The sequence below is a fragment of the Trachypithecus francoisi genome, unplaced genomic scaffold (assembly GCF_009764315.1).
Source record: "Trachypithecus francoisi isolate TF-2019V2 unplaced genomic scaffold, Tfra_2.0 Contig01585, whole genome shotgun sequence".
Classification (NCBI taxonomy): domain Eukaryota; kingdom Metazoa; phylum Chordata; class Mammalia; order Primates; family Cercopithecidae; genus Trachypithecus; species Trachypithecus francoisi.
In genome coordinates, this window is record NW_022681444.1 from 6,494,635 (window position 1) to 6,521,545 (window position 26,911).

A 26,911-nucleotide genomic window follows, 5' to 3' on the forward strand; every position below is an offset into this window, starting at 1 on the left:
AACCCGGAGCCGGAGGTTGCAGTGAGCCGAGATCAGGCCACTGTACTCCAGCCTGGGAGTCAGAGGACTGAGACTCCATCTCAAAATAAAAAAATTTAAAATATTTAAAAATAAGGCCAGGCATGGTGGCTCACACCTGTAATCCTAGCACTTTGGGAGGCCAAGGTGGGTGGATAACGAAGTCAGGAGATTGAAACCATCCTGGCCAAAATGGTGAAACCCCGTCTCTACTAAAAATACAAAAATTAGCCAGGCATGGTGGTGTGTGCCTATAATCCCAGCTACTCAGGAGACTGAGGCAGGAGAATCACTTGAACCCAGGAGGTGGAGGTTGCAGTGAGCCGAGATCATGCCACTGCACTCCAGCTTGGCAACAGAGTGAGACTCCATCTCAAAAAAAAAAAAAAGCATGGTTTATGGAATGTCAGTTATATCTCAGTAAAGCTGTTAAAATTGTACTAAAATAAAACCATTGGGGGAAACTGGGTGAAGAGTACAAAGAACCTCCTGTATTATCATGGTAACTTTCTGTGCAATTACAATGTTTCAAAAATAAAGAATTTAAAAGATTTTTAAAAATAAGCGTAAAAGGTCGGGCGCGGTGGCTCAAGCCTGTAATCCCAGCACTTTGGGAGGCCGAGATGGGCGGATCACAAGGTCAGGAGATCGAGACCATCCTGGCTAACACGGTGAAACCCTGTCTCTACTAAAAATACAAATAATGAGCCGGGCGAGGTGGCGGGCGCCTGTAGTCCCAGCTACTCGGGAGGCTGAGCAGGAGAATGGCCTAAACCCGGGAGGCAGAGCTTACAGTGAGCTGAGATCCGGCCACTGCACTCCCACCTGGGCGACAGAGCGAGACTCCGTCTCAAACAAACAAACAAACAAACAAAAATTAAGCATACAAGCCCAGGCATGGTGGCTCATGCCTGTAATGCCAGCACTTTGGGAGGCCGATGTGGGCAGATTACCTGAGGTCAGGAGTTGGAGACTAGCCTGGCCAACATGGTGAAACCCCGTCTCTACTAAAAATAGAAAAATTAGCTGGTTGTGGTGGCACGAGCCTGTAATCCCAGCTACTTCAGAGATTGAGACAGGGGAATTGCTTGAACCTGAGAGGGTGAGGTTGCAGTGAGCCGAGATGGACCCACTGCATTCCAGCCTGGGTGACAGAATGAGACTGTCTATAAAAAAAAAAAAAGCATACACATTTATTTAAAAAATAGTATAAATACTTGTCAAATTGCTTTGTGAAAGGCTGTATCGGTTTAACTCTTTTTATTTATTTATTTATTTTAGATGGAGTTTTGCTCTTGTCACCCAGACTGGAGTGCAGTGGTGCAATCTCGGCTCACTGCAACCTCCACCTCCTGGATTCAAGTGATTCTCCTGCCTCAGTCTCCTGAGTAGTTGGGATTACAGGCATGTGTCACCAAGCCCGGCTAGCTTTTTTTGTATTTTTTTAGTAGTGATGAGGTTTCTCCACATTAGTCAGGCTGGTCTCAAACACCCAACCTCAGGTGATCCACCCATCTCAGCCTCCCAAAATGCTGGGATTACAGGTGTAAGCCACAGCGCCTGGCATATTTATTTTTGAGACAGTGTCTCCCTCTGTCACCCAGGCTGCAGTGCAGTGGTGGAATCATGGTTCACCCTATCCTGGAACTCCTGCCCTCAAGTAATCCTCCAGTCTCAGTCTCCCAAGTAGATGGGACTACAGCTATGGGCCACTATACTCAGTTATTTTATTTTTTTTTGAGACTGTGTCTCACTCTGTCGCCAAGCTGCAGTGCTGTGGTGCGATCTCGGCTCACTGCAACCTCTGCCTCTCAGGTTCAAGGAATTCTCCTGCCTCAGCCTCCTGAGTAGCTGGGATTACAGGTGCGCATCACCACACCCGGCTAATTTTTGTATTTTTAGTAGAGACGGGGTTTCACCTTGTTGGTCAGGCTGGTCTCAAACTCCTGACCTCGTGATTTGCCCGCTTCAGCCTCCCAAAGTGCTAGGATTTACAGGCATGAGCCACCGCGCCCGGGCCAACCTATTTTTCTTTTTCTTTTTTTTTTTTTTGAGACGGAGTCTCGCTCTGTCGCCCAGGCTGTAGTGGAGTGCAGTGGCCAGATCTCAGCTCACTGCAAGCTCTGCCTCCCGGGTTTACACCATTCTCCTGTCTCAGCCTCCCGAGTAGCTGGGACCACTGGCGCCCGCCACCTCGCCCGGCTAGTTTTTTGTATTTTTTAGTAGAGACGGGGTTTCACCGTGTTAGCCAAGATGGTCTCGATCTCCTTACCTCATGATCCGCGCGTCTCGGCCTCCCAAAGTGCTGGGATTACAGGCTTGAGCCACCACGCCCGGCCCCTATTTTTCTTAAGATATCATTTGTGTGTGTGTGTTTTTTTTTTCTGTCTTCGTAACATTTTATAGTGTTGGCTGGTATACTTTTTATAAAAAAAAAAGTTGGGCCAGGCACGGTGGTTCATGGGAGTCCCTGCTATACAGGCCTTGAGGACTCTGCAGAGACCAAGATAAGCTGGGGGGCCTGCCCAGTTGAGCAGGGGAGGTCGAGACTCCTGTAACAATCCTGAAGTAGTTAATTACAGGGGGTTGCTTGCAGGGAAGATGATAGGGTGACAGATACGTTGCGTAAGTAGACACTGAGGCCCAGGGAAGCGCAGGGAATAGTCCAGAGACATACAGTCTGCGCTGTCACCGGCGGGTTCTCAAATTTGGCCGGCAGAGTCCACGGCGCTGGGGGCTCCCGGCCCGCTATTGCCACGCCCACCCGACCCGAGGCTGCCCCGCCCAACCAGGTCGGCGGTAGCCTCCGGTACCGGGTGGAAGCGTGAGAGTAGAGGGGTGGCACGTGACCGGCGGGGCGGGGCCGGGGCGGTGGAACGCGCAGGCTAGTGGCTGCGTTTCCCGCCGGAGGATTTTGCCCAGAGCCCCGCGTCCCTGGGGGGCGGCGGTGGTGGCGGCGCAGGCGGCCGAGGCGCAGGCGGCGGAGGCAGCTGGGGGGTCCGGAAGTCAACACCATGTCAAGTCTGCACAAGAGCCGGTAAGGGGCTACGGGGCCTGACCAGGCTGGGCCCCTCCTGGCCAGGCTGCCCCTTGTGCCCCTCAGAAGGGGGAAGCGCGGGTGGGGCTAGGAATCGGCAGACCCCCCCGCAACCCCGGCAGAGGGTCTCGAGCGTCCACCTAACCTCATTGCCTGTGGACTGCAGGAAGGACGGAGAGGCGGCCCTTCTCCTGCCCCTGGTGTCACTCCTTCTGCCTCCCTCATCCTGGACCCCTGGTTTCCCCCTTCCCCTGAGTCTTCCTCATCCAGACCCCCATGCCCCGCTCCCTCCCTTTCCCCCTTTTGAGTCTCCTGCTCCTGTACTCTCTCCAAGTGCGCCCTGTCCTCCGTGGTTTTTTCTGACTAACATTGCTAGAGAACTTGCATTCTCCAGTCTGGCCCCTCCCCCAGGCCAGATCCTGCAGCATTGGCTGAATTTTGCTCACTCTTCAGTTTTCCTTCAGGACGTGTTTTTTAAACCCTTTGTCCTTGTCTTCTGGCAGGCCCAGAGGTCTTGTAATGGTTATATTTGTGAGCGTTGTCCATTGTCTGCAGATCATATTACTCCTGGTTCCTGAGGTCCAAGGAGTTTAGTTGGTGGCTGTGCTGTGGACCCGGCCTGGCCGGCAGGAAGTGCCTAGTAAATGTCAGCTCACTAAATATTAGAATGTTGGAATGTGTCTAATTTTATGGTCCTCATTTGGGAACTTCTAGACAAGAGTATCTCTCAAGTTTCTTCCCTGGCATTCTGTGTTTCTGGTTGTAGAGGAAGAAGTGAAATATAGTTTTGTTGTTCTCCAAAGCTGTCTTTTGTGAGGACTTGTATGATTTTTATGTCCTAAAGGAGAGAGGCACAGGTTGGAAACTGGCGGTGTGAGGGAGCTGAGGGCTGTGGGTCTCACTGAGCCGATATGAACGTGCTTCATTTGCCTCCCTGTCTCCCCTTCTAGAATTGCAGATTTCCAGGATGTCCTGAAGGAGCCCTCAATTGCTTTGGAAAAGCTGCGGGAACTCAGCTTTAGTGGTAAGAAGCCATTCTTTATTTTCAGGGTTTCCCTAGAGCAGCCCTGTGGCTAGAATACCGGGGGAGGTGCCCAAGGCCACACCTGGTCAGCTCTAGGGCCCCGCTGCTGGGGTCTGGGGCCATGGAAGGAAATTACACTTGGGGCCTTCTCCAGATTCTGTAGAGCTGAACAGGCAGTGACTGCCTTCAGCTTGGACGGGTTTCCCAGAGGGGCAGTGGCCACACTTAGTGTGCCTTGCCCTTAGACTTTCGACAGGAGGTGCCAGATTCCTGAGAGTAACAGGACAGGACTGAAGACTGGAGAATGAGAATGGGGGGACCCTTTTGAACCCAGGACAGTCTTTCCTCATTCCTTAGCCAGCTTCCTGTGTTGGCGAATTTGGTTAACTGCAGGGTGGTTCCTGGTTCTCTCCCTGGCTTGGGGTCTAAGCTGCCTCAGGTGGCAGTAAACTTTGGTTAGCAGTCAAATAGCCTTGGGACACTGACTTGAAGGAGCTGATCCTGCCTTGTTAGACTTTGCCCCAGCCAGCACAAAGATAACTCTCTTTTTGCCTGTTTTAAAAAAATATCCCAACGTGTTCTGCATCGCTTCTTGTCACTTTTTTGACCCTGTAACCTTGCCAGCAAGAACTTCTGGCCGGGCGCCTTGGCTCATACCTGTTATCCCAGCACTTTGGGAAGCCGAGGCAGGTGGATCACCTGAGGTCAGGAGTTCGAGAACAGCCTGGCCAACATGGTGAAACCCAGTCTCTACTAAAGATATAAAAAAGTAGGTAGGCATGGTGGCACTTGCCTGTAATCCCAACTACTTGGGAGGCTGAGGCAGGAGAATCTCTTGAACCTGGGAATTGCAGCGAGCTGAGATTGCACCATTGCACTCTGGCCTGGGTGACAAGAGTGAAACTCCATCTCAAAAAAAAAAAAAAAAAAAGAACGTCTTATATTGTCCCTGCCATCATCATATAGATTCTGAGGTGGAGGCATTAGCTCATGTTCATGGTACCATGGATACTATAGCAGCAACTGCTCTAGTAAGCTTCCTGATATTATTGGAGGAGAACTTTGTCTTTCTGTTCAGGAGTGAAATACAGGCCCCAAAGGGGAGGCAGTCAGTGTTAGTAGTTAAGAGTTTTACAGTTAACTTTCCTTCTTAGGACAATTATGCTAATCTTCCCTACTTACTGGGGTTATCATGAGGATTAAATGAAATAATACCTGTAAAGCACAAAATACGTAGCATTCATAGCTTAGTTTATATTCCACAAATACGTATGGAATATCTTCTATATGCAATGCTCTGTGCTAGACACTGGGAATAATAAGTGTGGTTTTTGTCCTTCTGGGGCTTACCCAGTAGTAGGGGTTACAGACGTTAAGAAAACACACCACTATTATATATATATATAACAGTTCCACTTATGACAGATGCTATGAAATAGTAACAGAGCCATTATTGCTTATAACGGGGGGAACTGACCTGAATTGGGATGAGATGGTGGTTGGTAAAGGCTGCTCCTGAGGAAGGATGAGAAAGTGTTATCCTCAAAAGAACATTCCAGGCCGGGCATGGTGGCTCACACCTGTAATCTCAGCACTGTGGGAGGCTGAGGCGGGTGGATCACCTGAGGTCAGGAGTTTGAGACCAGCCTGGCCAACAGGGTGAAATCCCGTCCCTACTAAATACAAAAATTAGCCAGGAGTGGTGGCTCACATCTGTACTCCTAGCTACTTGCAAGACTGAGGCAGAAGAATCGCTTGAACCGGGGAGGTGGAGGTTGGAGTGAGCAGAAATCATGCCACTGCACCCCAGCCTGGGCAACAGAGCAAGACTCTGTCTCAAAAAAAAAAAAAATTTGTATCCAGCCAGGCGCGGTGGCTCAAGCCTGTAATTCCAGCACTTTGGGAGGCTGAGGCGGGCAGATCACGAGGTCAGGAGATCAAGACCATCCTGGCTAACACGGTGAAACCCTGTCTCTACTAAAAAATACAAAAAACTAGCCGGGCGAGGTGGCGGGTGCCTGTAGTCCCAGCTACTCGGGAGGCTGAGGCAGGAGAATGGTGTAAACCCGGGAGGCGGAACTTGCAGTGAGCTGAGATCTGGCCACTGCACTCCAGCCTGGGCGACAGAGCGAGACTCCGTCTCAAAAAAAAAAAAAAAAAAAAAAAAAAAAAAAAAAAATTTGTATCCAGTCTGGGCCGGGCGTGGTGGCTCACACCTGTAATCCTAACACTTTGGGAGGTCAAGGCGGGCGATCACCTGAGGTCAGGAGTGTAAGCCCAGCCTGGCCAACATGGTAAAACCTTGTCTCTACTAAAAATACAAAAATTAGCCAGGCATAGTGGTGCATGTCTATAATCCCAGCTACCTGGGAGACTAAGACAGGAGAATCGCTGGAACCCAGGAGGCGGAGGCTGCAGTGAGCCGAGATTGCGCCACTTCACTCCAGCCTGGGTGATAGAGGGAGACTCCATCTCAAAACAAAGAAAGAAAGAAAAACAAAAACAAAAACCATCCAGTCTAGTAATCTTCCTTGGGGAAATGATTCTTGAAGAAGGACTTCTTGCCCACTCTACTCCCCGCTAGCTGGCTCCAAGGTGAAGGGCTGGAGATTCTGGGACTCTGGCCTGGGACATGACCTTTGCTTGCTGTGTCCACAGGCATCCCCTGTGAGGGTGGACTGCGGTGCCTCTGCTGGAAGGTGGGTGTGCCTGGGGTGGGGCTTCTGCTCTGCTGAGAGTCCCTGGGTTTTCCTGCATAGGCTGCCCCTACCCCTGGCTTCTTCCTCCTGTTCTGCATCTTTCCTTGCTTGTCTGAGGGAACTTTTCTGGGAAGTTCTGGGTTTTCTGTTCCTCTTGGTGTCCTCTCTGGAATTCCCCTTGGGGATGGGATACTTTGTAATGCCAACAGTGAAGACCTCTGCTTCCTGGTCCATGAAGTACATTGAAAGTCATGCTTATTGGGACAAAACAAAGGCTGTGCTTTGCCCAAAGCTCCCAGCTCAGGTGGCCATGGAAGCCCAGTGTCCTGGTTTCCAGCCCTTTAGAGCACAGGGTCTGATGATCATGTGGAAGAGTCTGTGTGAGGAAAAGCAGAGGGAAGGGCTGGTTTGGGTTAAAGGAGGAGGGAGGCCATGGGGAGGAAGGGGGAGGCTACCCCTAGCTCATGCTGGCATTCCTGGGTTTCAGCCCATCTTGTCTTCTTGGGACTTTATGAGATGTTTTTCTTGAGGCCTGTCAGCCCCGCCTAAAGACTGACGTTGGTGCAGGAGGGTCACCAGAGCTTTGCCCCTCTCCCTCTGTGCAGATTCTCTTGAACTACCTTCCCTTGGAGAGAGCCTCATGGACCTCCATCCTGGCCAAACAGAGGTGAGACCCTGTGTAAGGACAGTGACAGGAGGGCCCTTGCATCTGACGGAGCCGGTGCTGCTGAGGCCGCCCTGCCTCCTGCAGCTGCTGCTCTGGTCTGGGCTCCCTGGGTAGGACCGTTGGGAATCATCCTTCTCGCTTGTCTCCTGCAGGGAGCTGTATGCCCAGTTCCTGAGGGAAATGATCATCCAGCCTGGCATTGCCAAGGCCAACATGGGTGTGTCCAGGGAGGATGTGACTTTTGAGGACCATGTGAGTAGAGGTTGGCAGCAGAGACCCAGGATACAGAATGTGGAGGGGTGGCGCTTGGAGCAGGCAAGGTCCCCTGCATGCCAAGGGGTAGGTGCAGTCTGGTGTCAGTCCCCTCTGGACCTCCCAGTTCCTCCTTTCTGTGTTGGGTCGCTAAGCTTGGGGGCCCTGAGCTCAGGAAGACAAACGATAGTTGGGTCCAAGGAGCATTGCAGGGGCAGCCCTGCGTCAGGTGCTCTGAGGACATGGTCTATTTCAACCCTCATTCCCGTTGCTTGAAGAAAGTCAGAGCAGGGCAGGAGGGAGGCTAGGCTGCCCTCTGTGGCTGCCAGGAAGCATTGTTCTCCTCAAATGCTGAGCTCCTCCCTGGGCTTCACAGCGCAGGAGAAAGAAATGGATGGGCCCCAGGCCTAGACTCACAGATAGAAATTGACAACTCAGAGCATCGATGAATGAGAGCTGAAGAAACCGAATTCATTCATTCAGCAAGCAAACATTTACTGAGCAACTGTTATATGCAAAGTTCTCGAGCTAGAGCAATGGACAGAAAAGGAACAGTGTCCCTGCCCAGCAGAGATGTACTCAGAGGTGGCTACCAGGCTGGGCTCCCGACTGTGGAGTTCAAACGGATTCAGGAGGCTGTGGGAAGGGCTGTGTTGGCTCCTCTGAGTAGCTTGCAGGTGGCCAGGGCCACACCTCAGTGTGTGGTGGGTTGTTGCAGCAAGGCCACTGCTCAGGTTTCTGGGATAAAATCGGGCCCAGGTGCCTATCTGGGCCTCGGACAGAGCATCTTCATTTCTCCCCACAGCCACTCAACCCCAACCCTGACAGCCGGTGGAACACATACTTCAAGGACAACGAGGTGCTGCTGCAGATCGACAAAGATGTCCGGTAGGCAGGGGGCCTGGGGCCGGGAGCTGGCCCATGGGACTTCGGGGGCTCTCTGCAGCTCTGTCTTTTCCATTTGCAGGCCAGGCCCATGGGTGGGTGTTTGCGGAGCTGCTGGTGGATTGTCTCAGCGGTTGGGTCCAGGCCCTATTGATGACAGGCTGAGAATGAGGCTAGCGAGGGATATTCTGTCCTTGTATGTACCTGGCTGTTCTTATCTGAGCTGGAATTTCATTCGTACCCCAGGCGTTTATGGATTCATCTGACATTCATTGAACAAGTATTGAGCCCCTTTTGTATGCCAGGCTTAGCACTAAGCTCAGGGTTGAGCAATGAATAGACTGATGTGTTCCCTCCCCTTAAGGATCTTAGAACCTAGAAGGGAAGATGGCAAGACAGACATTCAGCCCATTAGATCTTAGCAGATGGCATTCGTGGTAAATGCTCTTGAAGGAAAATTTGAGGGGGTTTGGGGAAACCTCACCTGAGAGGCAGTGATTCAGCTGAGATCTGAGGAGCCGGAGGCCTCGGGAAGAGTGCAGGAAAGGCCACATTGGGCAGGGAACTGCCCTTGACAAGGTCCGGAGGGCCCACAGAGCTTGACACATCTGAGGAACAATGCCAAGGCCAGGGGGCCAGATAGGGGCCGGACGTTGGACTTGATTCTAAGCATGAGGCAGCCATGCAAAGGTTTTGAGCAAAGGAGTGACAGGGTCAGATACACAGTTTTAAAAATCTTGAGCTACAATGTGTTTGTGCTTTTCCACTTGGTAAAGAAATGTGGAGATGCTGGCTCTGCGGACCTTTCAGGCTGGGGAGTTTGGCAGCGTGTTGGACTAGGTGAGGAGCTAGAAGGCATGCCTTGTCCACAGGTGGGTGGAGTGGCTAAGGGCTTGGGTTCTGGAGTCCATTTGCCTGTTTTCCATTCCACCCTCACCAGTTGTTAGCTGTGTGACCTTGGGCAAGTGACTCACACCTTCTGATCATTACTCTCTTTATTGTGAAGTAGGAGTAAGGTAGTTCAGGCTAAGGGCACAGAACGGGGTGGGTCTCCACAGATACGTGGGACTGTTGTGCTTGTCTTAGCACATACAGAGGCCCTTAGAATGATCAGATCTCCATCAGAGAAGGGTCCTGGGAGCTTATCCTGTTCCTTGTACAACAGCCTGCCTGGGACCCCCGGCATTTGGTCAGACAGGACAAGCCAGCACTCTGGCCCCCAGTGACCCTTCAGAACCTCCAAGGGGCAGCTCTCAGGTGCCCAAGTCAGTCTGCACCAGCACAGACAGGTGTCCCTCCATTCAGCTCCTTCTCAAGGAATGGCTGAGTACCTGTGTCAGGAGGGGTTTAGGAGTGAGCAGGACTGAAGCAGTTTCTGCCTTCCGAGAGCTTCCAGTGTAAGTCAAGAGATGTATACTAAACCTGGAAACAGATACATAACTGCAAATACTGTAATGCTGTGAAGGAGGGAAAAACTGATGCTTTTAGAGAATCAGAGGGAGGCCTTGTTTTCCTTTGAGGGGTTGAGGAAAGCCTTTCCAGAGAGGAGGCTCAGGATGAGATGTGAAAGAGAAGGAGGCAGCAGGGAGGCAGCAAGCTGGGTGGAAGAGTCTGCTGGGCTGAGGCACAGCACATGAAAGTGCCCTGTGGCCGGGGAAGAAGGCGCATGGCAGGATAAAGCAGGGTACTCCTTGCCCTTGCCACCCTGGGTGCTGCTCCTCAGCCCAGGCTCATCTTCAGATGGCCCCATATGACCCCCGCACAGGGCAACTCAGCCAGGCTGCGGGAGAAAGGAGGCACTGCCTCTTACGCTCTCAGGCTGGGGTTGGTGCAGTGTTTACCCATGAGTTGTTCTGATTGCCATGTTCAAGTCAAGAACCACTCTGTGACCCGGGGAAATAGGTTCTGTTTTTTTGTTTTATTTTGTTTTGTTTGAGACAGAGGCTCCCTCTGTCACCCAGGCTGGAGTACAGTGGTGCAATCTCGGCCCACTGCAACCTCCGCCTCCCGGATTTCAAGCAATTCTCCTGCCTCGGCCTCGCTAGTAGCTGGGATTACAGGCATGTGCCACGACGCCTGGCTAATTTTTGTATTTTTTGGAGAGACGGGGTTTCACCAGTTGGCCAGGCTGGTCTCGAACTCCTGACCTCAAGTGATCCACCTGCCTCAGCCTTGCAAACTGCTAGCATTACAGGCGTGAGCCACCACGCCTGGCCAGGTTCTGTTTTACGTGGGTAGTGATGGTAGCACATCCTTTGGTGCTTCTAGAAGCAGGTTTGCAATGTGCTAAGTATAAGAAGTCTGAAAAAAGTACGTGTACTGCAGTACATATATTTTAAAAACTTGATCACATTCTAGACACCATCTCCCAACTTGTTTTCCCTGTCACTCTGTCTTGGACATCTTTCCAGGTCAGCTATGTAATATTCTGTTGTACAGTGTGTAACTTATGGAACCAAACCTCTTTTGCTACTACAAACCACTCTGTGTTTGTGCATGTTAGATAATTTTTTTTTTTTTTTGTGATAGGGTCTTGCTCTGTTGTCCAGGCTGGACTGGAGTACAGTGGCTCAATCTCAGCTCACTGAAGCCTTGAACTCCCAGACTCAAGTGATCCTCCTGCCCCAGCCTCCCGCGTAGCCAGGACTGCAGGCACATGCCACCACACCCAGCTAATTTTTTTCTTTTTTTTTGAGGTAGAGTCTTGCTCTGTTGCCCAGGCTGGAGTGCATTGGCACGATCTCGGCTCACTGCATCCTCTGGGTTCCAGTGATTCTCCTGCCTCAGCCTCCTGAGTAGCTGGGATTACAGGTGCGTGCCACCACACCTGACTAATTTTTTGTATTTTTAGTAGAAATGGAGTTTCACCATGTTAGCTAGGATGGTCTCCTTTTTTTTTTTTCTTTTTTTTTTTGTGGTGGAGTCTCACTCTGTTGCCCAGGCTGGAGTGCAGTGGCACAATCTCAGCTCACTGCAAGTGCCGCCTCCCAGGTTCATGCCATTCTCCTGCCTCAGCCTCCTAAGTAGCTGGGACTACAGGCACCCACCACCACAGCTGGCTAATTTTTTGTATTTTTATTAGAGACGAGGTTTCACCATGTTAGCCAGGATGGTCTCGATCTCTGGACCTCGTGATCCACCTGCCTCGGCCTCCCAAAGTGCTGGGATTACAGGTGTGAGCCACTGCTCCTGGCCCCAACTAATTTTTTATAGAAATGGGGTCTCCTTTTGTTGCCCAGGCTGGTCTTGAACTCCTGGGCTCAAGTGATCCCTCCTGCCTTAGCCTCCCGAAGTGCAGGGATTACAGTCGTCAGCCACTGTGCCTGACCTAGATAAATGTTTTTACGTGGAAAGATGTTTGGAGTTTAAAACAGGAGTTAGGTTGTATGACCATAATGACACTTTTTTAAAAAAGTATGTATCTATTTGCAAATACACATAAAATGTGGGTATGTATACATATACAATGACTACTGCTCTTTTAAAAAAATACTGTTTTTAAAATGAAATGTTGTAATTGTTGTTATTATTATTTTTTTGAGGCCGAGTCTCATTCTGTTGCCTAGGTTGGAGTGCAGTGGTGCAATCTTGCCTCACTGCAATCTCCTCTTCCCAGGCTCAAGCAATTCCTGCCTCAGCCTCCCTAGTAGCTGGTATTACAGGCACCTGCCACTGCGCCTGGCTAATTTTTTTCTTTTTTTGAGATGGAGTTTCGCTCTTCTTGCCCAAACTGGAGAGCAATGGCACAATCTCGGCTCACTGCAACCTCCGCCTCCCAGGTTCAAGTGATTCTCCTGCCTCAGCCTCCCAAGTAGCTGGGATTACAGGCATGTGCCACCACGCCTGGGTAAAATTTTCTATTTTTTTAAGTAGAAACGGAGTTTCTCCATGTTGGTCAGTCTGGTCTCAAACTCCCAACCTCAGGTGATCCACCCGCCTCAGCCTCCCAAAGTGCTGGGATTACAGGCGTGAGCCACCATGCCCAGCCAATTTTTTTTTTTTTTTTTTTGAGGCAGAGTCTCACTCTGTCGCCCGGACTGGAGTGCAGTGGCCGGATCTCAGCTCACTGCAAGCTCCGCCTCCCGGGTTTACGCCGTTCTCCTGCCTCAGCCTCCTGAGTAGCTGGGACTACAGGCGCCCGCTACCTCGCCCAGCTAGTTTTTTTTGTATTTTTAGTAGAGACGGGGTTTCACCGTGTTAGCCAAGATGGTCTCGATCTCCTGACCGAGTGATCCGCCCGTCTCGGCCTCCCAAAGTGCTGGGATTACAGGCTTGAGCCACCGCGCCCGGCCAACCCAGCCAATTTTTGTATTTTTTCTTTTTTCTTTTTTTTTTTGAGACGGAGTCTGGCTCTGTCACCCGGGCTGGAGTGCAGTGGCTGGATCTCAGCTCACTGCAAGCTCCGCCTCCCGGGTTTACGCCATTCTCCTGCCTCAGCCTCCTGAGTAGCTGGGACTACAGGCGCCCACCACTGCGCCCGGCTAGTTTTTTGTATTTTTTAGTAGAGACGGGTTTCACCATGTTAGCCAGGATGGTCTCGATCTCCCGACCTCGTGATCCGCCCGTCTCGGCCTCCCAAAGTGCCAGGATTACAGGCTTGAGCCACCGCGCCCGGCCAATTTTTGTATTTTTAATAGAGACAAGGTTTACTATGTTGGCCAGACTGATCTCGAACTCCTGACCTCTAGTGATTCAAAATGTTGTAATTAAAAACAAACAATGCTGGCTGGGTACAGTGGCTCATGCCTATAATCCCAGCACTTTGGGAGGCCGAGGCGGGTGGATCACGAGACCAGGAGATCGAGACCATCCTGGCTAACACGGTGAAACCCCGTCTCTACTAAAAATACAAAAAAATTAGCCGGGCGAGGTGGCGGGCGCCTGTAGTCCCAGCTACTCGGGAGGCTAAGCTAGCAGGAGAATGGTGTGAACCCGGGAGGCAGAACTTGCAGTAAGCAGAGATCGCTCCACTGCACTCCAGCCTGGGCGACAGTCTCAAAAAAAAAAGCAATGCTTTTGGGGAGTCTTGGGGTCTCCTGGCAGCAGGGTGCAGATGGGATGGCGAAAACCTCCACCCTGAGTAACAAGATTCTTTCCTGTTCCCGCTTGACAGGAGGTTGTGCCCAGACATTTCCTTCTTCCAGAGGGCCACTGAGTACCCTTGCCTCCTCATCCTGGACCCCCAGAATGAGTTTGAAACCCTTCGTAAGAGAGTGGAACAGACTACACTGAAATCTCAGACAGTGGCCCGGAACCGGAGTGGGGTCACAAATGTGAGTGCCAACCTGGGATCCCCAGGGACTCCCCCAACAGTCTTTTCTTTCCTTTTTCTCTTAAACTCCTGGCCACAAGGTGTCAGGCCATGACCATCTGCTTGACAGTTACTCAGAGCAATCCTGATGCTGCCAGATCCTGGGGCGCTCTCTGAAAGTTGGGTGACAGAGGTTCGCTGTGTCCCAGCTGGGTGTAATGGCTGCTGGGAAGGGCCCTGCGTCACAGTGAGCGAATTAGCCAGGCTTCTAATCTTATAATGAGGTCATTACAAATGTGAGAAAGTGTGATAGGGCTGGGCACAGTGGTTCACGCCTGTAATCCCAGCACTTTGGGAGGCTAAGGCAGGAGGATTGCTTGAGCCCAGGAGTTCAAGACCAGCCTGGGCAACATGGAGAAACCCCGTCTCTACAAAAAATAGAAAAATTAGTTGGGCATGGTGGCGCGTGCCTATAGTCCCAGCTACTCAGGAGGCTGAGGTAGGAGGTTGGTTTGAGTCTGGGAGGCAGAGGTTGCAGTGAGCCTGCATCACACCACTGCCCTCCAGCCTGGGTGACAGAGCCAGACCCTGTCTCAAAACAATACAAATTAAGAAAACGGCCAGCACAGTGGCCCATGCCTCTAATCCCAGCACTCTGGGAGACCAAGGCAGGCAGATCACTTTAGGTCAAGAGTTCGAGACCAGCCTGACCAACCCAGGGATTTAACACCATCTGTACTGAAAATACAAAAATTTGGCCCTGGCCAGGCATGGTGGCTCAAGCCTGTAATCCCAGCACTTTGGGAGGCCGAGGCGGGTGGATCACGTGAGGTCAGGAGTTCGAGACCAGCCTGGCCAACATGGTGAAACCTTATCTCTACTAAAATACAAAAATTAGCAGGGCATGGTGGTGGGTGTCTGTAATCCCAGCTACCCGGGAGGCTTAGGCAGTAGAATTGCTTGAACCCGGCAGATGGAGGTTGCAGTGAGTCTAGATTGCACCACTGCACTCCAGCTTGGGTGACAAAACAAGACCCTGTCTCAAAAAAAAAGAAGAGCGCATTCCAGGTGGAGACGAGGGCATATGCCGAAGTGCTCAGCGGGAGAGAGCATGGTGTGTTCCAGGGCAGGGAGGCCAGGGTAGCTAGAAGCAGAGAGTGAAGGAAGAGGTTGGTGCTGGTGAGGCCACGTGGGGCCTTTGTCCTGAGGGGTGGGGAGAATCCTTTACAGCACTGTAAGCAGGGCAGTGACGTGATTCACGTCTGCTTGTGTCAGAAATGCTTTAGGCACTATGGAGATGGAGGAGTGGTGGTAGAGAAGCTACCTGGAAGACCACTGCAGTTGTCTAGGCAAGAGGTGGTGGGGGCAGGGATGCAGCAGGGTTAGATCTGAGAGGCTCGGGTGGAACTGATAGAACCCCCAACTTTTAATAGCTTCCTGTCACTCTGAGAAACTGCTTGTAGTCAAACAAGTATATTACCTTATTCCTTAATTTACACCCCCTACTTTGGTATCTGGAATAGTGGCTTGTTGCCCTAAACTTTCACTGTCTTCCTTCAATGGAAAAAGCCTTCTCTATAGCCTCCAACAAGCTAGGGCAGATACTACTACAAAAGTTTTTCTCCCCTGGGCAATGACTTTGTTTTTGGTTTGTTTGTTTTATTTTTTAAAATAGAGACAGAGTCTTGCTATGTCACCCAGACTGTCTTGAACTCCTAAGCTCAAGCGATCCTCCTATCCGGGCCTCCTACAGTGCCAGGATAACAGGCGCGAGCCACCACACCCAGCTGGGAATGACTTTGATCGGAACTCTGACGGGCAGGGGCAGATACGGCCAATCCAGGGTTGCAGGTGCCTACGAGAGTTGGGTGTCCAGCAGAACTGCTGTGCAGTGCAGATTGCGTGGCTAGATAACCAGGAGGCTGGCTTCGTTGGCAGCACTCTTGACTGCTGATTTCCTGACTGAAGGGCAGGGAGGGGACTGGCTCCTGTCATTCCTTTCACTGTAGTAACTGGGTATAAGGAGCACTTACCTAGTTTAACTTTTGGTACTGGTAGCAGAGAACCCACCAGAAACTTCATCTCTAAGCCTCTGGGTTCATGATTGGGCAGTTGGAGTTAAAGTTTACCATCTGTGTGACTCTGGGCAAGTCATACCAGGTTCACATCCTGGACTTAGTTTCCTCGACCATAAACTGGGCATAATTATTTCTACCCTCCCTGAGTTGCCAAGAGGATGAAATGAGGTCATGGCTGTGCAGATTCTTCAAAAGCAGAAAGCCCTGGGCATCCTCAGGAGGCAGCCTGCCCTCAAGTCCTGGACCTTAGGTTTGGGAGTCAGCCAGTTCAGGGTCAAGTCCTGATGCTACCACCTAATGTTAGACATTTAAGGAGCAGTCCGACATTTCTGAGCCTCAGTTTCCTCATCTTGAAAATAATGTTGAGAGAATATTTTAGATTGTTCAGTGGATTAAATGGAGGAATACCCATACAGCACTGTCTGCCGCATAAAAAGCTCTTGGTAAATGTGACTGATGTGTGTCTCTGTGTGTGAACATCCCTGCATGTGTATGCATACATATGTATGTATATGTTATGGGAGAGAGAGTTCAATGTCTCCAGGACCCTACGCTTCCAGGATGGCTTCATCCACTGTCACTGCCTGGGTTCTCTCAGATGGGTCACTCACCTCTGGGGCTTCCGACCGATCAGGTCTAGGGCAGGGCCCAGGCACGTGAATCTTTTTTTTTTTTTTTTTTTTTTTTTTTTTTGAGACGGAGTCTCGCTCTGTCCCCCAGGCTGGAGTGCAGTGGCACGATCTCAGCTCACTGCAAGCTCTGCCTCCTGGGTTCACGCCATTCTCCTGCCTCAGCCTCCCGAGTAGCTGGGACTACAGGCACCCGCCACCGCGCCCGGCTAATTTTTTGTATTTTTAGTAGAGACGGGGTTTCACCGTGTTAGCCAGGATGGTCTCAATCTCCTGACCTCATGATCTGCCCGTCTTGGCCTCCCAAAGTGCTGGGATTACAGGCTTGAGCCACCGCACCTGGCCTGTTTGTTTTTTTTTAAGAAGGAGTCTTGCTCTGTCGCCCAGGCTGGAGTGCAGTGGCGCGATCTTGGCTCACTGCAAGCTCCACCTCCCGGGTTCACGCCATTCTCCAGCCTCAGCCTCCCAAGTAGCTGAGACTACAGGCGGCAACCACCATACCTGGCTAATTTTTTATGTATTTTTTAGTAGAGATGGAGTTTCACCGTGTTAGCCAGGATGGTCTTGATCTCTTGACCTTGTGATCTGCCTGCCTTGGCCTCTCAAAGTGCTGGGATTACAGGCGTGAGCCACCGCGCCTGGCCTAATTTTTGTATTTTTAGTAGAGACTTTTGGCCAGGGTGGTCTCGAACTCCTGACCTCAAGTGATCCTCCCACCTTAGTTTCCCAAAGTGCTGGGATTATAGGTGTGAGCCACTGTGTCCAGCCTCCAGCCTTTTCTTATGGAAATTTTCAAATATTCCGGAAAGTTGAAAGGAGAGTACACTGGATAACCATCTGTATATTTTCCATCTAAATGCAACAGTTGTTAACATTTTTCACATTGCTTTATTCGTGTGTGTATTATATATAGAGAAAGAGTAAGTTGCAGATGTCTGACCTTTTACCACCAAGCACTTCAGCAGGATCTCCTGAGAATAAGGGCATTCATTGTCGGCCAGGCGCAGTGGCTCACACCTGTAATCCCAGCACTTTGGGAGGCCAAGGCAGGCGGATCACCTGAGGTCAGGAGTTTGAGACCAGCCTGACCAACATGGCAGAACGCCCCCCCTCTACTTTAAAAAAAAAAAAAAAAAAAAGCCGGATGTGGTGGTGGTCACCTGTAATCCCAGCTATTTGGGAGGCTGAGGTGGGAGAATAGTTTGAACCTAGGAGGCAGAGTTGCAGTGAGCCAAGATCACTCCATCGCACTCTAGTCTGGGTGACAGAGCACTCTAGTCTGGGTGACATGATTCCATGTCAAAAAAAGAAGAAGGGCATTCTCCTACTTACCATTAGCACATCTGGGAAGATTAACCATGAGTCCATAATATCACCCGTGAACGATTGAGATGTCCTCAGTTGTGCCAGTGGTATCTTTGGATATTCTCTTTCTTTGGTCTCTTGATTTGGACTAGGCCTCCCCTCCCCAACCCCATCACCTTAACAGCTGACTTTTTGAAAAGTCTTGGCCAGGCCGGGCATAGTGACTCACGCCTGTAATCCCAGCACTTTGGGTGGATCACGAGGTCAGGAGTTCAAGACCATCCTGGCCAACATGGTGAAACCCCGTCTCTACTGAAAATACAAAAGATTAGCTGGGCGTGGTGGGGGGGTCATCCCCTGGCCTGTCATCCCAGCTACTCGGCAGGCTGAAGCAGGAGAATCACTTCAACCCGGGAGGTGGAGGTTGCAGTGAGCCGAGATCGCACCACTGCACTCCAGCCTGGGCGACAGAGCAAGACTCTGTCTGGGGGGGAGAAAAAAGAAAGAAAAGTCTTGGCCAGTTGTCTGTTTTTGACATATTTAAAATTTTTGGTATTTTTTTTGTTTTGTTTTTTGAGACAGAGTTTCACTCTTGTTGCCCAGGCTGGAGTGCAATGGTGCAATCTCAGCTCACCACAACCTCTGCTTCCTGGGGTCAAGCGCTTCTCCTGCCTCAGCCTCCCGAGTAGCTGGGATTACAGGCATGTGCCACCATGCCCGGCTAATTTTTTTGTATTTTTATTAGAGACAGGATTTCTCCGTGTTGGTCAGGCTGATCTTGAGCTCCTGACCTCAGGTGATCCGCCCGCCTCAGCCTCCCAAAGTGCTGGGATTACAGGCATGAACCACCATGCCTGGCCCTAAAGTTTTTGTTTTAAATTGAAGTGTAACTTACGTGCAATTACGTGTACAATTAGAAAATGTTTTTCTTGTGTGTGTACCTGTGTAAGTGCCAGTCAGTCAAGATAAAGAACATGTCCACATCCAGAAAGTTCCTGCATGCCCCTTCCCAGTTAGTACTTCTCACTGCTCTGACTTTTACCACCATAAGTTAGGTTTTACGACCATCGTTGTATTGTAGAATGTGCCATGTTCTAGGTTTGTCTCCTTGTTTCCTTATGGTGGTGTTTGACTTGTTCCTCTGTGGCAACGTATGTCCCATATGCTAGATATGTCCAGGCTTAACAGTAAACATTTACATTTCTGGCAAGAACACATTGTCTTCCTTCACATTGTCCTTTTTTTTTTTTTTTTTTTTTTTTGGTGAGACAGTGTCTTGCTGTCACCCAGGTTGGAGTACACTGGTGTGATCATAGCTTACTGCAGCCTCAGCCTCCTGGGCTCAAGTGATCCTCTTGCCCTAGCCTCCCAAGTAACTGGGAACACAGGTGCATGCCATCACACCCGGCTAATATTTACATTTTTTTGTAGAGACGGGATCTGCCTATGTTGTCCAGGCTGGTCTTGAACTCTTAGGCTCACGTGATCCTCCTGCCTTGGCCTCCAAAAGTGCTGGGATTACAGGCTTGAGCTATTGTGGCCGGCCCATGTTGTCTCTCTTTTTGTTTTTGTTTTTTTCTCCTGAGACAGGGTCTTGCTCTGTCACCCAGGCTGGAATGCAATGGTGTAATCACAGCTCACTGCAGCCTCGACCACTGGGGCTCAACTTCCACCTCAGCCTCCCAAAGTGCTGGGATTGCAGGCATGAGCCACCCACCTTGGCATTGTCTTTCTTGACGGGGTCCTCCTTTTCTCCTCCAGATGAGCTCCCCACAAAAGAACTCTGCGCCATCATCCCTAAATGAGTATGAAGTGCTGCCCAATGGTTGTGAGGCCCACTGGGAGGTGGTGGAGCGGATCCTGTTCATCTATGCCAAGCTCAACCCTGGCATCGCTTACGTGCAAGGCATGAATGAAATCGTGGGGCCCCTCTACTACACCTTTGCCACCGACCCCAACAGTGAGTGGAAAGGTAAGAAGGCTCTTGGTGCTCACATCCCTCCTTGCTGGCCCGTGTCAGGCTGTGCAGCTCACTTTCCCTCTCAGGCCTCTGTTCTCCCTCTGCCAGTTGAGGAGTTGGCCTGGATCATCTCTGAGATCCTTTGCAGCTGTGATCTTCTAGAATGTTGGATGTTTACTGATCTCTTGATATTTATAATTTAATTTCTGGTAGAGAAGGTAGATATATAGGAAGCCGAATTAGAAGATTTAAATAATGATTTTTAAATTGTCATCAGGAGAGTATGTAATAAATTGCTAAGCGAATGTACAGTGTTGCCAGGTATGAGAAGAAAGAGGCTATGTCTTTCACCTAGGGGTGGAGAGGGGTCAAGGACAGAGGAAGGACTGAGCCCCACCACGAGGACGAGGCAACTCAGTGGGGCTCAGAGCGAGGCAGATGTCTGGTAGGTAAGAGGTGGGATGGGCCTGGAGTGCGCCACTTCTGCCCCCATCCTGCGTCTCTCCCAGAGCACGCCGAGGCAGACACCTTTTTCTGCTTCACCAACCTCATGGCCGAGATCCGGGACAACTTCATCAAGAGCCTAGATGACTCGCAGTGTGGCATCACCTACAAGATGGAGAAGGTTTACTCCACCTTGAAAGATAAGGACGTGGAGCTCTACCTGAAACTGGTGAGGACCCCAGGAACAGAGGCATGGAAAGGGACAGGAGGCAGAGAGTTGCTGCGCCATCCCAGCCCAGGGTGAGGTCTGGCAGTCGGATGTGGCTGCTGCTGCTGCTGCCCGGGACACTGACCCATGTGCTGAGGCAGCTGATGGCCAGAGCCCAGCAAGCTGGGAGGGAAAAGCAAAGTTGAGAATGGTGCCCACTCTGTGCCAGGCATACTGCAGGGCATTTATTATGAACTTAATTAAACTATTAGTAGTCTTCTGAGGTAAGTGTTAACTTCATTTTTAAAAATTAATATAATTTAAAAAATTATACTGGCATTCCGTGTTTATTTCGTAAAACAAAAGGTATTTACATGTAAACAAAAGTTTCATGAAAAATAAAATACATATCTAAGCATATCTTTTTTTTTTTTTTTTTTTTGAGACGGAGTCTCGCTCTGTTGCCCAGGCTGCAGTGCAGTGGAGTGTGATCTCCGCTCACTGCAAGCTCCACCTCACGGGTTCACACCATTCTCCTGCCTCAGCCTCCCAAGTAGCTGGAACTACAGGCACCCGCCACTGCGCCCAGCTAATTTTTTGCGTTTTTAGTAGAGACAGGGTTTCACTGTTTTAGCCAGGATGGTCTCGATCTCCTGACCTCGTGATCCACCCACCTTGGCCTCCCAAAGTATTGGGATTACAGGCATGAGCCACCACGCCCAGCCCTTTTTTCTCTTTTTTTTTGAGACGGACTCTCACTCTGTCAGAGGGCAGATTGGAGTGCAGTGGTGCAATCTCAGCTCACTGCACCCTCCGCCTCCCAGGTTCAAGCAATTCTCGTGCCTCAGCTTCCCTAATAGCTGGGACTACAGACATGCGTTACCATGCCCGGCTCGTTTTTGTATTTTTAGTAGAGATGGGATTTCGCCATGTTGGCCAGGCTGGTCTCGAACTCCTGACCTCAAGTGATCCGCCTACCTCAGTCTCCCAAAATGCTGGTATTACAGGTGTGAGCCACTGTGCCTGGCTGGCCAGGAATAATCATATCTTTTTAAACAAATATGGGTTGAGTGTGATGGCTCACAGTTGTAATCCTAGCACTTTGGGAGACTGAGGCAGGAGGATTGCTTGAGCCCAGATGTTGAGACCATCCTGAGCAACATAGTGAAGCTTTGTCTCTACATAAAATTTAAAAACTAATTAGCCAGGCAAGGTAGCACAGGCCTGTAGTCTCAGCTACTCAGGAGGCCGAGGGAGGAGCTCTCAAGGTCAAGGCTACAGTGAGCCTTGATTGTGCCACTGCACTTCATCCTAGGCAATATAGCGAGACCTCGTCTCTGGGGAAAAAAAAAAAAAAGGAAGTATGCTTTTGCTGTTTTGGAGCACGCTTTTTCAGTTAATATTCACTGTAGCTGACCAGAAGGCTCGTCTGTAGTGGGAATAATTGCCTGTGGAATTATTCTGTGGATTAAATGAGTGAGAGGACATAGTTAATATGCTGAGCATAGCCTAGGCTTATAGTAAGTGCCCTGTGATGGTCACTCAGCACATCCACAAACCCAAGGCTATCATCTGCAAAGTGTGTGAAAAGAGTTTGAGCCATCATTTATAGATCTGGAGAGCTTATTACATAAAGGTTTGGGTTTCCAGCTTCTCTTAAAAAAATAGGAAGATCTGAGGATGTTGGCTGGCAGCAAACAGGCTCTGCCCCTTTTCCAAGCGAGGTTATCTGGCAGCCTGGTGCCAGCCCTGGTGCTCACACCTGGCATGCTGGGCCCTGCTGTTCTGAATTCACTTCTGACCCACTGCGTGGTGCTCCATGGCCAGCAGCTAACATGGAGTCCCGCTCCCCACCCCCACCACGCTGTCTCCCCAGCAAGAGCAGAACATCAAGCCCCAGTTCTTCGCCTTCCGCTGGCTGACACTGCTGCTGTCCCAGGAGTTCTTGCTGCCTGATGTCATCCGCATCTGGGACTCCCTCTTTGCCGATGACAACCGCTTTGACTTCCTCCTCCTCGTCTGCTGTGCCATGCTCATGTGAGTGCGGGCATGAGCTGGCATCAGCTCACCAGGGCGGTTCTTGGAGAAGCCAGACGGGAGGACCCTCCACCCTGAAGGGTGGGCAGGGCTGCTCTCTCATGGCTGGAGTGAGCTTCTGGAGTCCTTGGGACGGCGCCAAACCAAACTCGAGGTGGGTGGGGAGGGAGTAGCGGGCAGGGCCTGCGCTCAGAGCATCCCAGGTCTCAGCGCTTTTGCTGCTGCTTTTCATAGGCTGATCCGGGAGCAGTTGCTGGAAGGGGACTTCACTGTGAACATGCGGCTGCTGCAGGTAATGGGAGTTGGGGGCAGGCCCAGCCACTGCCATGAGGCCGGCACTTGCCAGGCACCCGCCCACATCAGCCACTGCGACAGACTGGGCAGGGGCAGTGGAGCGTAGCAGGGATTAGAGTCCAGACCCCTGAGGCAGATCTGGTTTGGATCTGGGTTTGAATCCTGGTTCTGCCATTGACCTGGAATGTTGGGTGGCCTTGAGCAAGTGACCTGGCCTTCAAACCGTGTATTCTACATAGGTGCTCACACCCAGGACACCGCAGGTGCCCAGAATGTGGCTGCGCTTGCTGGTGGCCATGCTCAGGCCAGGGGAAGGAGGTTGGGGTGTAGAGATTAAGAACATGGGCTCACCGGGCGTGGTGGCTCATGCCTATAATCCCAGCACTTTGGGAGACTGGGGTGGGTGGATCACCTGAGGTCAGGAGTTTGAGACCAGCCTGGCCAATATGGCGAAAACCCGTCTCTCTACTAAAATACAAAAATTAGCTGGGTGTGGTGGCGGGCGCCTGTAATTTCCAGCTACTTGGGAGGCTGAGGTAGGAGAATCGCTTTAACCTGAGGTGGAGGTTGCAGTGGGCTGAGATCACACCACTGCACTCCAGCCTGGGTGACAGAGCAAGACTCTGTCTCAAAAAAAAAAGAAGATGGGCTCAAGGGCCTACAGCTTTAGGTCCACAGTTTTGCTCTGCTGTGCTCATCATGTGACCCAAGCCAAGTTACAGCATCTCTGGGTCTCAGCTTCTTCACCAGCAACTGGCTTTAGTATTGGTTTGGTTTGTTGTTGTTTGGGTTTTTTTGTTTTTTGAGATGGAGTCTCGCTCTGTTGTCCAGGCTGGAGTGCAGTGGTGCAATCTCAGCTCACTGCAACCTCCACTTCCCGGGTTCAAGTGATTCTTCTGCCTCAGCCTCCTGAGTAGCTAGGATTAGAGGCGTGCGTCACCAAGACCGGCTAGTTTTTTTTGTATTTTTTAGTAGTGATGGGGTTTCTCCACATTGGTCAGGCTGGTCTCAAACACCCAACCTCAGGTGATCCACCCGCCTCGGCCTCCCAAAGTGCTGGGATTACAGGCGTGAGCCACCACGCCCGGCCTAGAGTTGGTTTTCCATAACTTCATGGACTAGATCTGGAAAATGAGCAGAATCACAGTAGCCACTTACAGCACTGTTGGGACTTCGAGCTGATGCTCAGACACTGGCCCAGTGCCACTGACTCCACATGAGGGAGCTCGGGTTCAGTAGCAGTAGTGGGAGAGCTGAGGCAGCACGGTCTGGTCCTGAGGAAAGGGCCGCGAGAGCCTGGGGGTGGTTATGTGTGGATCGGTTGAGTTGGTGCTGCATGGTGTAGCGTCAGCTGCATGCAGGGGTCTGGGGATTGGGGAGTGTGGGATGCCTGGTATTCTGTGCTCCTGCCTCTGAGGCCCAGGATCCAGCATGGCAACGGGTCCCAGCAGGGAGGGTGTAGGTGTGGCAGGGGTGAGGTAGTTTCAGAGGCAACTGTTGGCGTTTCCTGTGCCCAGGACTACCCCATCACAGATGTCTGCCAGATCCTGCAGAAAGCCAAGGAGCTCCAAGACTCAAAGTAACCCCGCGGCAAGAGGCCCATGTTCGGGAGAGAAGCCACCCGACCCTGTGCCCTGGCTCACGGGACACACAGAAACCTGTAGGAACCCAGCCTGAGGGGAAACCGCAGGGTTGGCCCGAGTCCCAGGCAGTGCCCGCTGGGGACACACTGTGCTGTGATCCTTCTACCACCACGCCCAGCTCCCCGCCTGCCCTGCACCCTGCCCTCTTTGCCCAGGATACTGAGCAGGGCTGAAGCTCGGGAAGTTGTCCTTCCCGGGCCAGGGCCATTTCCGGCACTGGGAGGCTCGCAGCGGCCCCTCCCTGCCTCGGCTCTGCTGCCCCAGCCTGATTCTTGCTTCTGGTCTTCTCCTGGGCTCCGGTCAGGGGAGGTGCTTGGCCAATGGGCCAGAAACCGCTTCTGAGTGGGCTGCTTCGGCTGCTCCACAGGGAGGGCAACACTGAAAGCAGAGTCCTGCCATCTGTCTCACCCACAGATGTCTGTAGTTGGTTGGTGTGGACGTGGGCCCAAGTCCCCAGGCGTCTCCTCCCCGTGTGTGTGTGTGCGAGGGGGTGAGGGTCTCTCAGGCCTCCAGGTCTCCTAGCCCCTCCTTCTCTGTCTCTACCTCTCTGCCTGTCTCCTTCCGCCTCCTTCCCAGAGTGGGACTATGTCTTGCTCCATGTTTCCTCTGTCCATTACTCTCCCTGCCCTTCTCTGTTGGGGTGCCTTATCCTGAGCCGCCTCCTCTCCCTGCTTCTCTCTGCTCCCCTGAACCTGGGAGACAGATGAGGAGACTGGCTCAGCAAGGCCCCTGGAGGTCAAGCTTGGCCTTTGCCTCCTGTTCCCATCCTCCAGCCCCGGGCTCCTGGGTCCCCCCGACTGTGAGGGAGCCCTCCGTGCTTCACTTAGAGGGTTCTGAACCCATTCCCTACACAGAAATCTTGGAAACCAAATGCTGCTGAGTAAGGACGAAGCTTTGAGCTTCCTGCCCCTGCGCTCTGCCCGGGGAGGGAGAAGGAAGAGGGGGAGCTGGTTTTTCTGGAGGTTCCCCCAGAGGCCCTCCTGTCCCAAAAGAAAAGGACCTTGATTCTGAGCCCAGGGTCAGAACCCGTTGCTTCAGAAGAGTTGTCATTTCCTCGGCTTCCAGGTCCCAACCCAGGGTGGGTGAGTCCCACAAAGGGCAAGTGGGGCCTGAGGAAGCCTCTCTGGGGCCAGGGGTAGCTGTGCTTAAAGGCCCTGGGTCCTGCCAGTACCAGGAGGGCCATGTCTGTGCCTCTGTGTACCCCTCCACCCCCTGCGGACTGAGGGAGGTGCAGGGCCTTCTCTGACCCCTGCCTGAGCTGCTCCCAGGGCTGGGGCAGGTATACCCTGAGCAGGGGCAGCTGGCCGCTCCCAGTTCTCACCAAGTCACCTCCCTCCTTGTACAAGGTTTGCGTCCGGAAGCCAGGTGCCATAGTGAGTACCCTTGTCCTCCAGACTGGCTGGCAGGAGTCAGGCCCCAGCAGCCCTCCTGCCCCCAAAGCCTTCCGAGTCTGGTGGGCAGGACTTCTCGCTGCCCTCCCAAGCCTGGCTGTGGGCCAGAAACGGCTTCCCCAGGTGGCTCTTCTACCAGGCTTTTCCTTGAATGCCACCTGGATTTCTGCACCTGCACAGTATTTGGGAGACTTTGACTATTTATTCAGACTCCTGGCTATGTATTGCACATTGGCGAGTGCTCTGGGGATGAGGCGTGGGTGTAGGAAGGTAGAAAGGAGTTGGAGACAAGATCCTCTTCATTTTCCAAGATCAAAGTCAGCCTCTTCTCCCCATGCTTCTAGGACGTGCCTGATTTTCCAGCAGGTCCTGGCTAGGTGGGCTCTGAGTTCTGTACTGGAATTGAGTGTAAAGGTGGGAAGAGAACTGGGCTGACTCCAGGACCTCCAGGATGAGGCAGAGACATGATGCTTCCTGCCAGCCTGGGCCACCCTCTCTCCAGTACTTGTCAGCTGGTGGTTCAGCCCCTCCTCCAACCCCTTCACAACCTTGGGCCACTGCCTGGGACCAAGCAGACCCTGCCCAGGACTCCTAGTACACTCACTCTTGTCTGCGCCTGCCTTCCTCCTGGGACCACACTACTTGAATCACCGTCTGATTTGCTTCGCTGGCAGAGTTGGGTCAAGTGCCCTCTCCTTGACCTTGAGATGAAGGTCAAGAGCACAGGGACCAGGCCTTGGTTAGGCTGAGCTCCCAGCAGGATACCGCCTGCAGAAAAAACCTACCCTGACAGTGTCCCTTCCCCAGATTCTCAAGCAGATGCCCAAGGGAGGTTCCCACAGAACCAGAGTGCCTGAGGCTTCCTGCTTGAGAACCTGCCCCCTGGATCTTGGACACTTACAGATTGAGCTGTATGAATTCAGCGGGTCTCACTCCAGAGGGTCAGAACGTTTGCTTTAGTTTTTTATCTGTTTTGTTCCTTGAGTCAGTGCTGTTGATGACGAGTTGTCTTGAATAAATCATGTGTTCTTTGCAAGGGCATTGGTGCTGTGATGAGCTGAAACTTTGGAGACCTCAGAACAGGGAAAA

General features: G+C 51.7%; 1 protein-coding gene across 2 annotated transcripts; it reads left to right on the plus strand.

Annotated features, from left to right (window-relative positions):
• The first annotated feature begins 2,884 nt into the window (after positions 1-2,884).
• Positions 2,885-26,861, plus strand: TBC1D13 (TBC1 domain family member 13). Of its 2 annotated transcripts, XM_033193105.1 has the most exons (12): positions 2,885-3,055; positions 4,006-4,079; positions 6,738-6,778; positions 7,384-7,445; positions 7,598-7,697; positions 8,503-8,585; positions 13,696-13,855; positions 19,607-19,817; positions 20,315-20,478; positions 22,334-22,494; positions 22,729-22,786; positions 24,306-26,861. In XM_033193105.1, exons 1-12 carry the CDS (start codon positions 3,033-3,035, stop codon positions 24,369-24,371), a joined length of 1,203 nt encoding a protein of 400 aa, XP_033048996.1. In that variant the 5' UTR covers positions 2,885-3,032; the 3' UTR covers positions 24,372-26,861. The 2 variants fall into 2 exon arrangements, with proteins under 2 accessions (XP_033048996.1, XP_033049007.1); XM_033193116.1 differs by lacking the exon at positions 6,738-6,778 and having other exon boundaries at positions 2,941-3,055.
• The last annotated feature ends 50 nt before the right edge of the window (positions 26,862-26,911 follow it).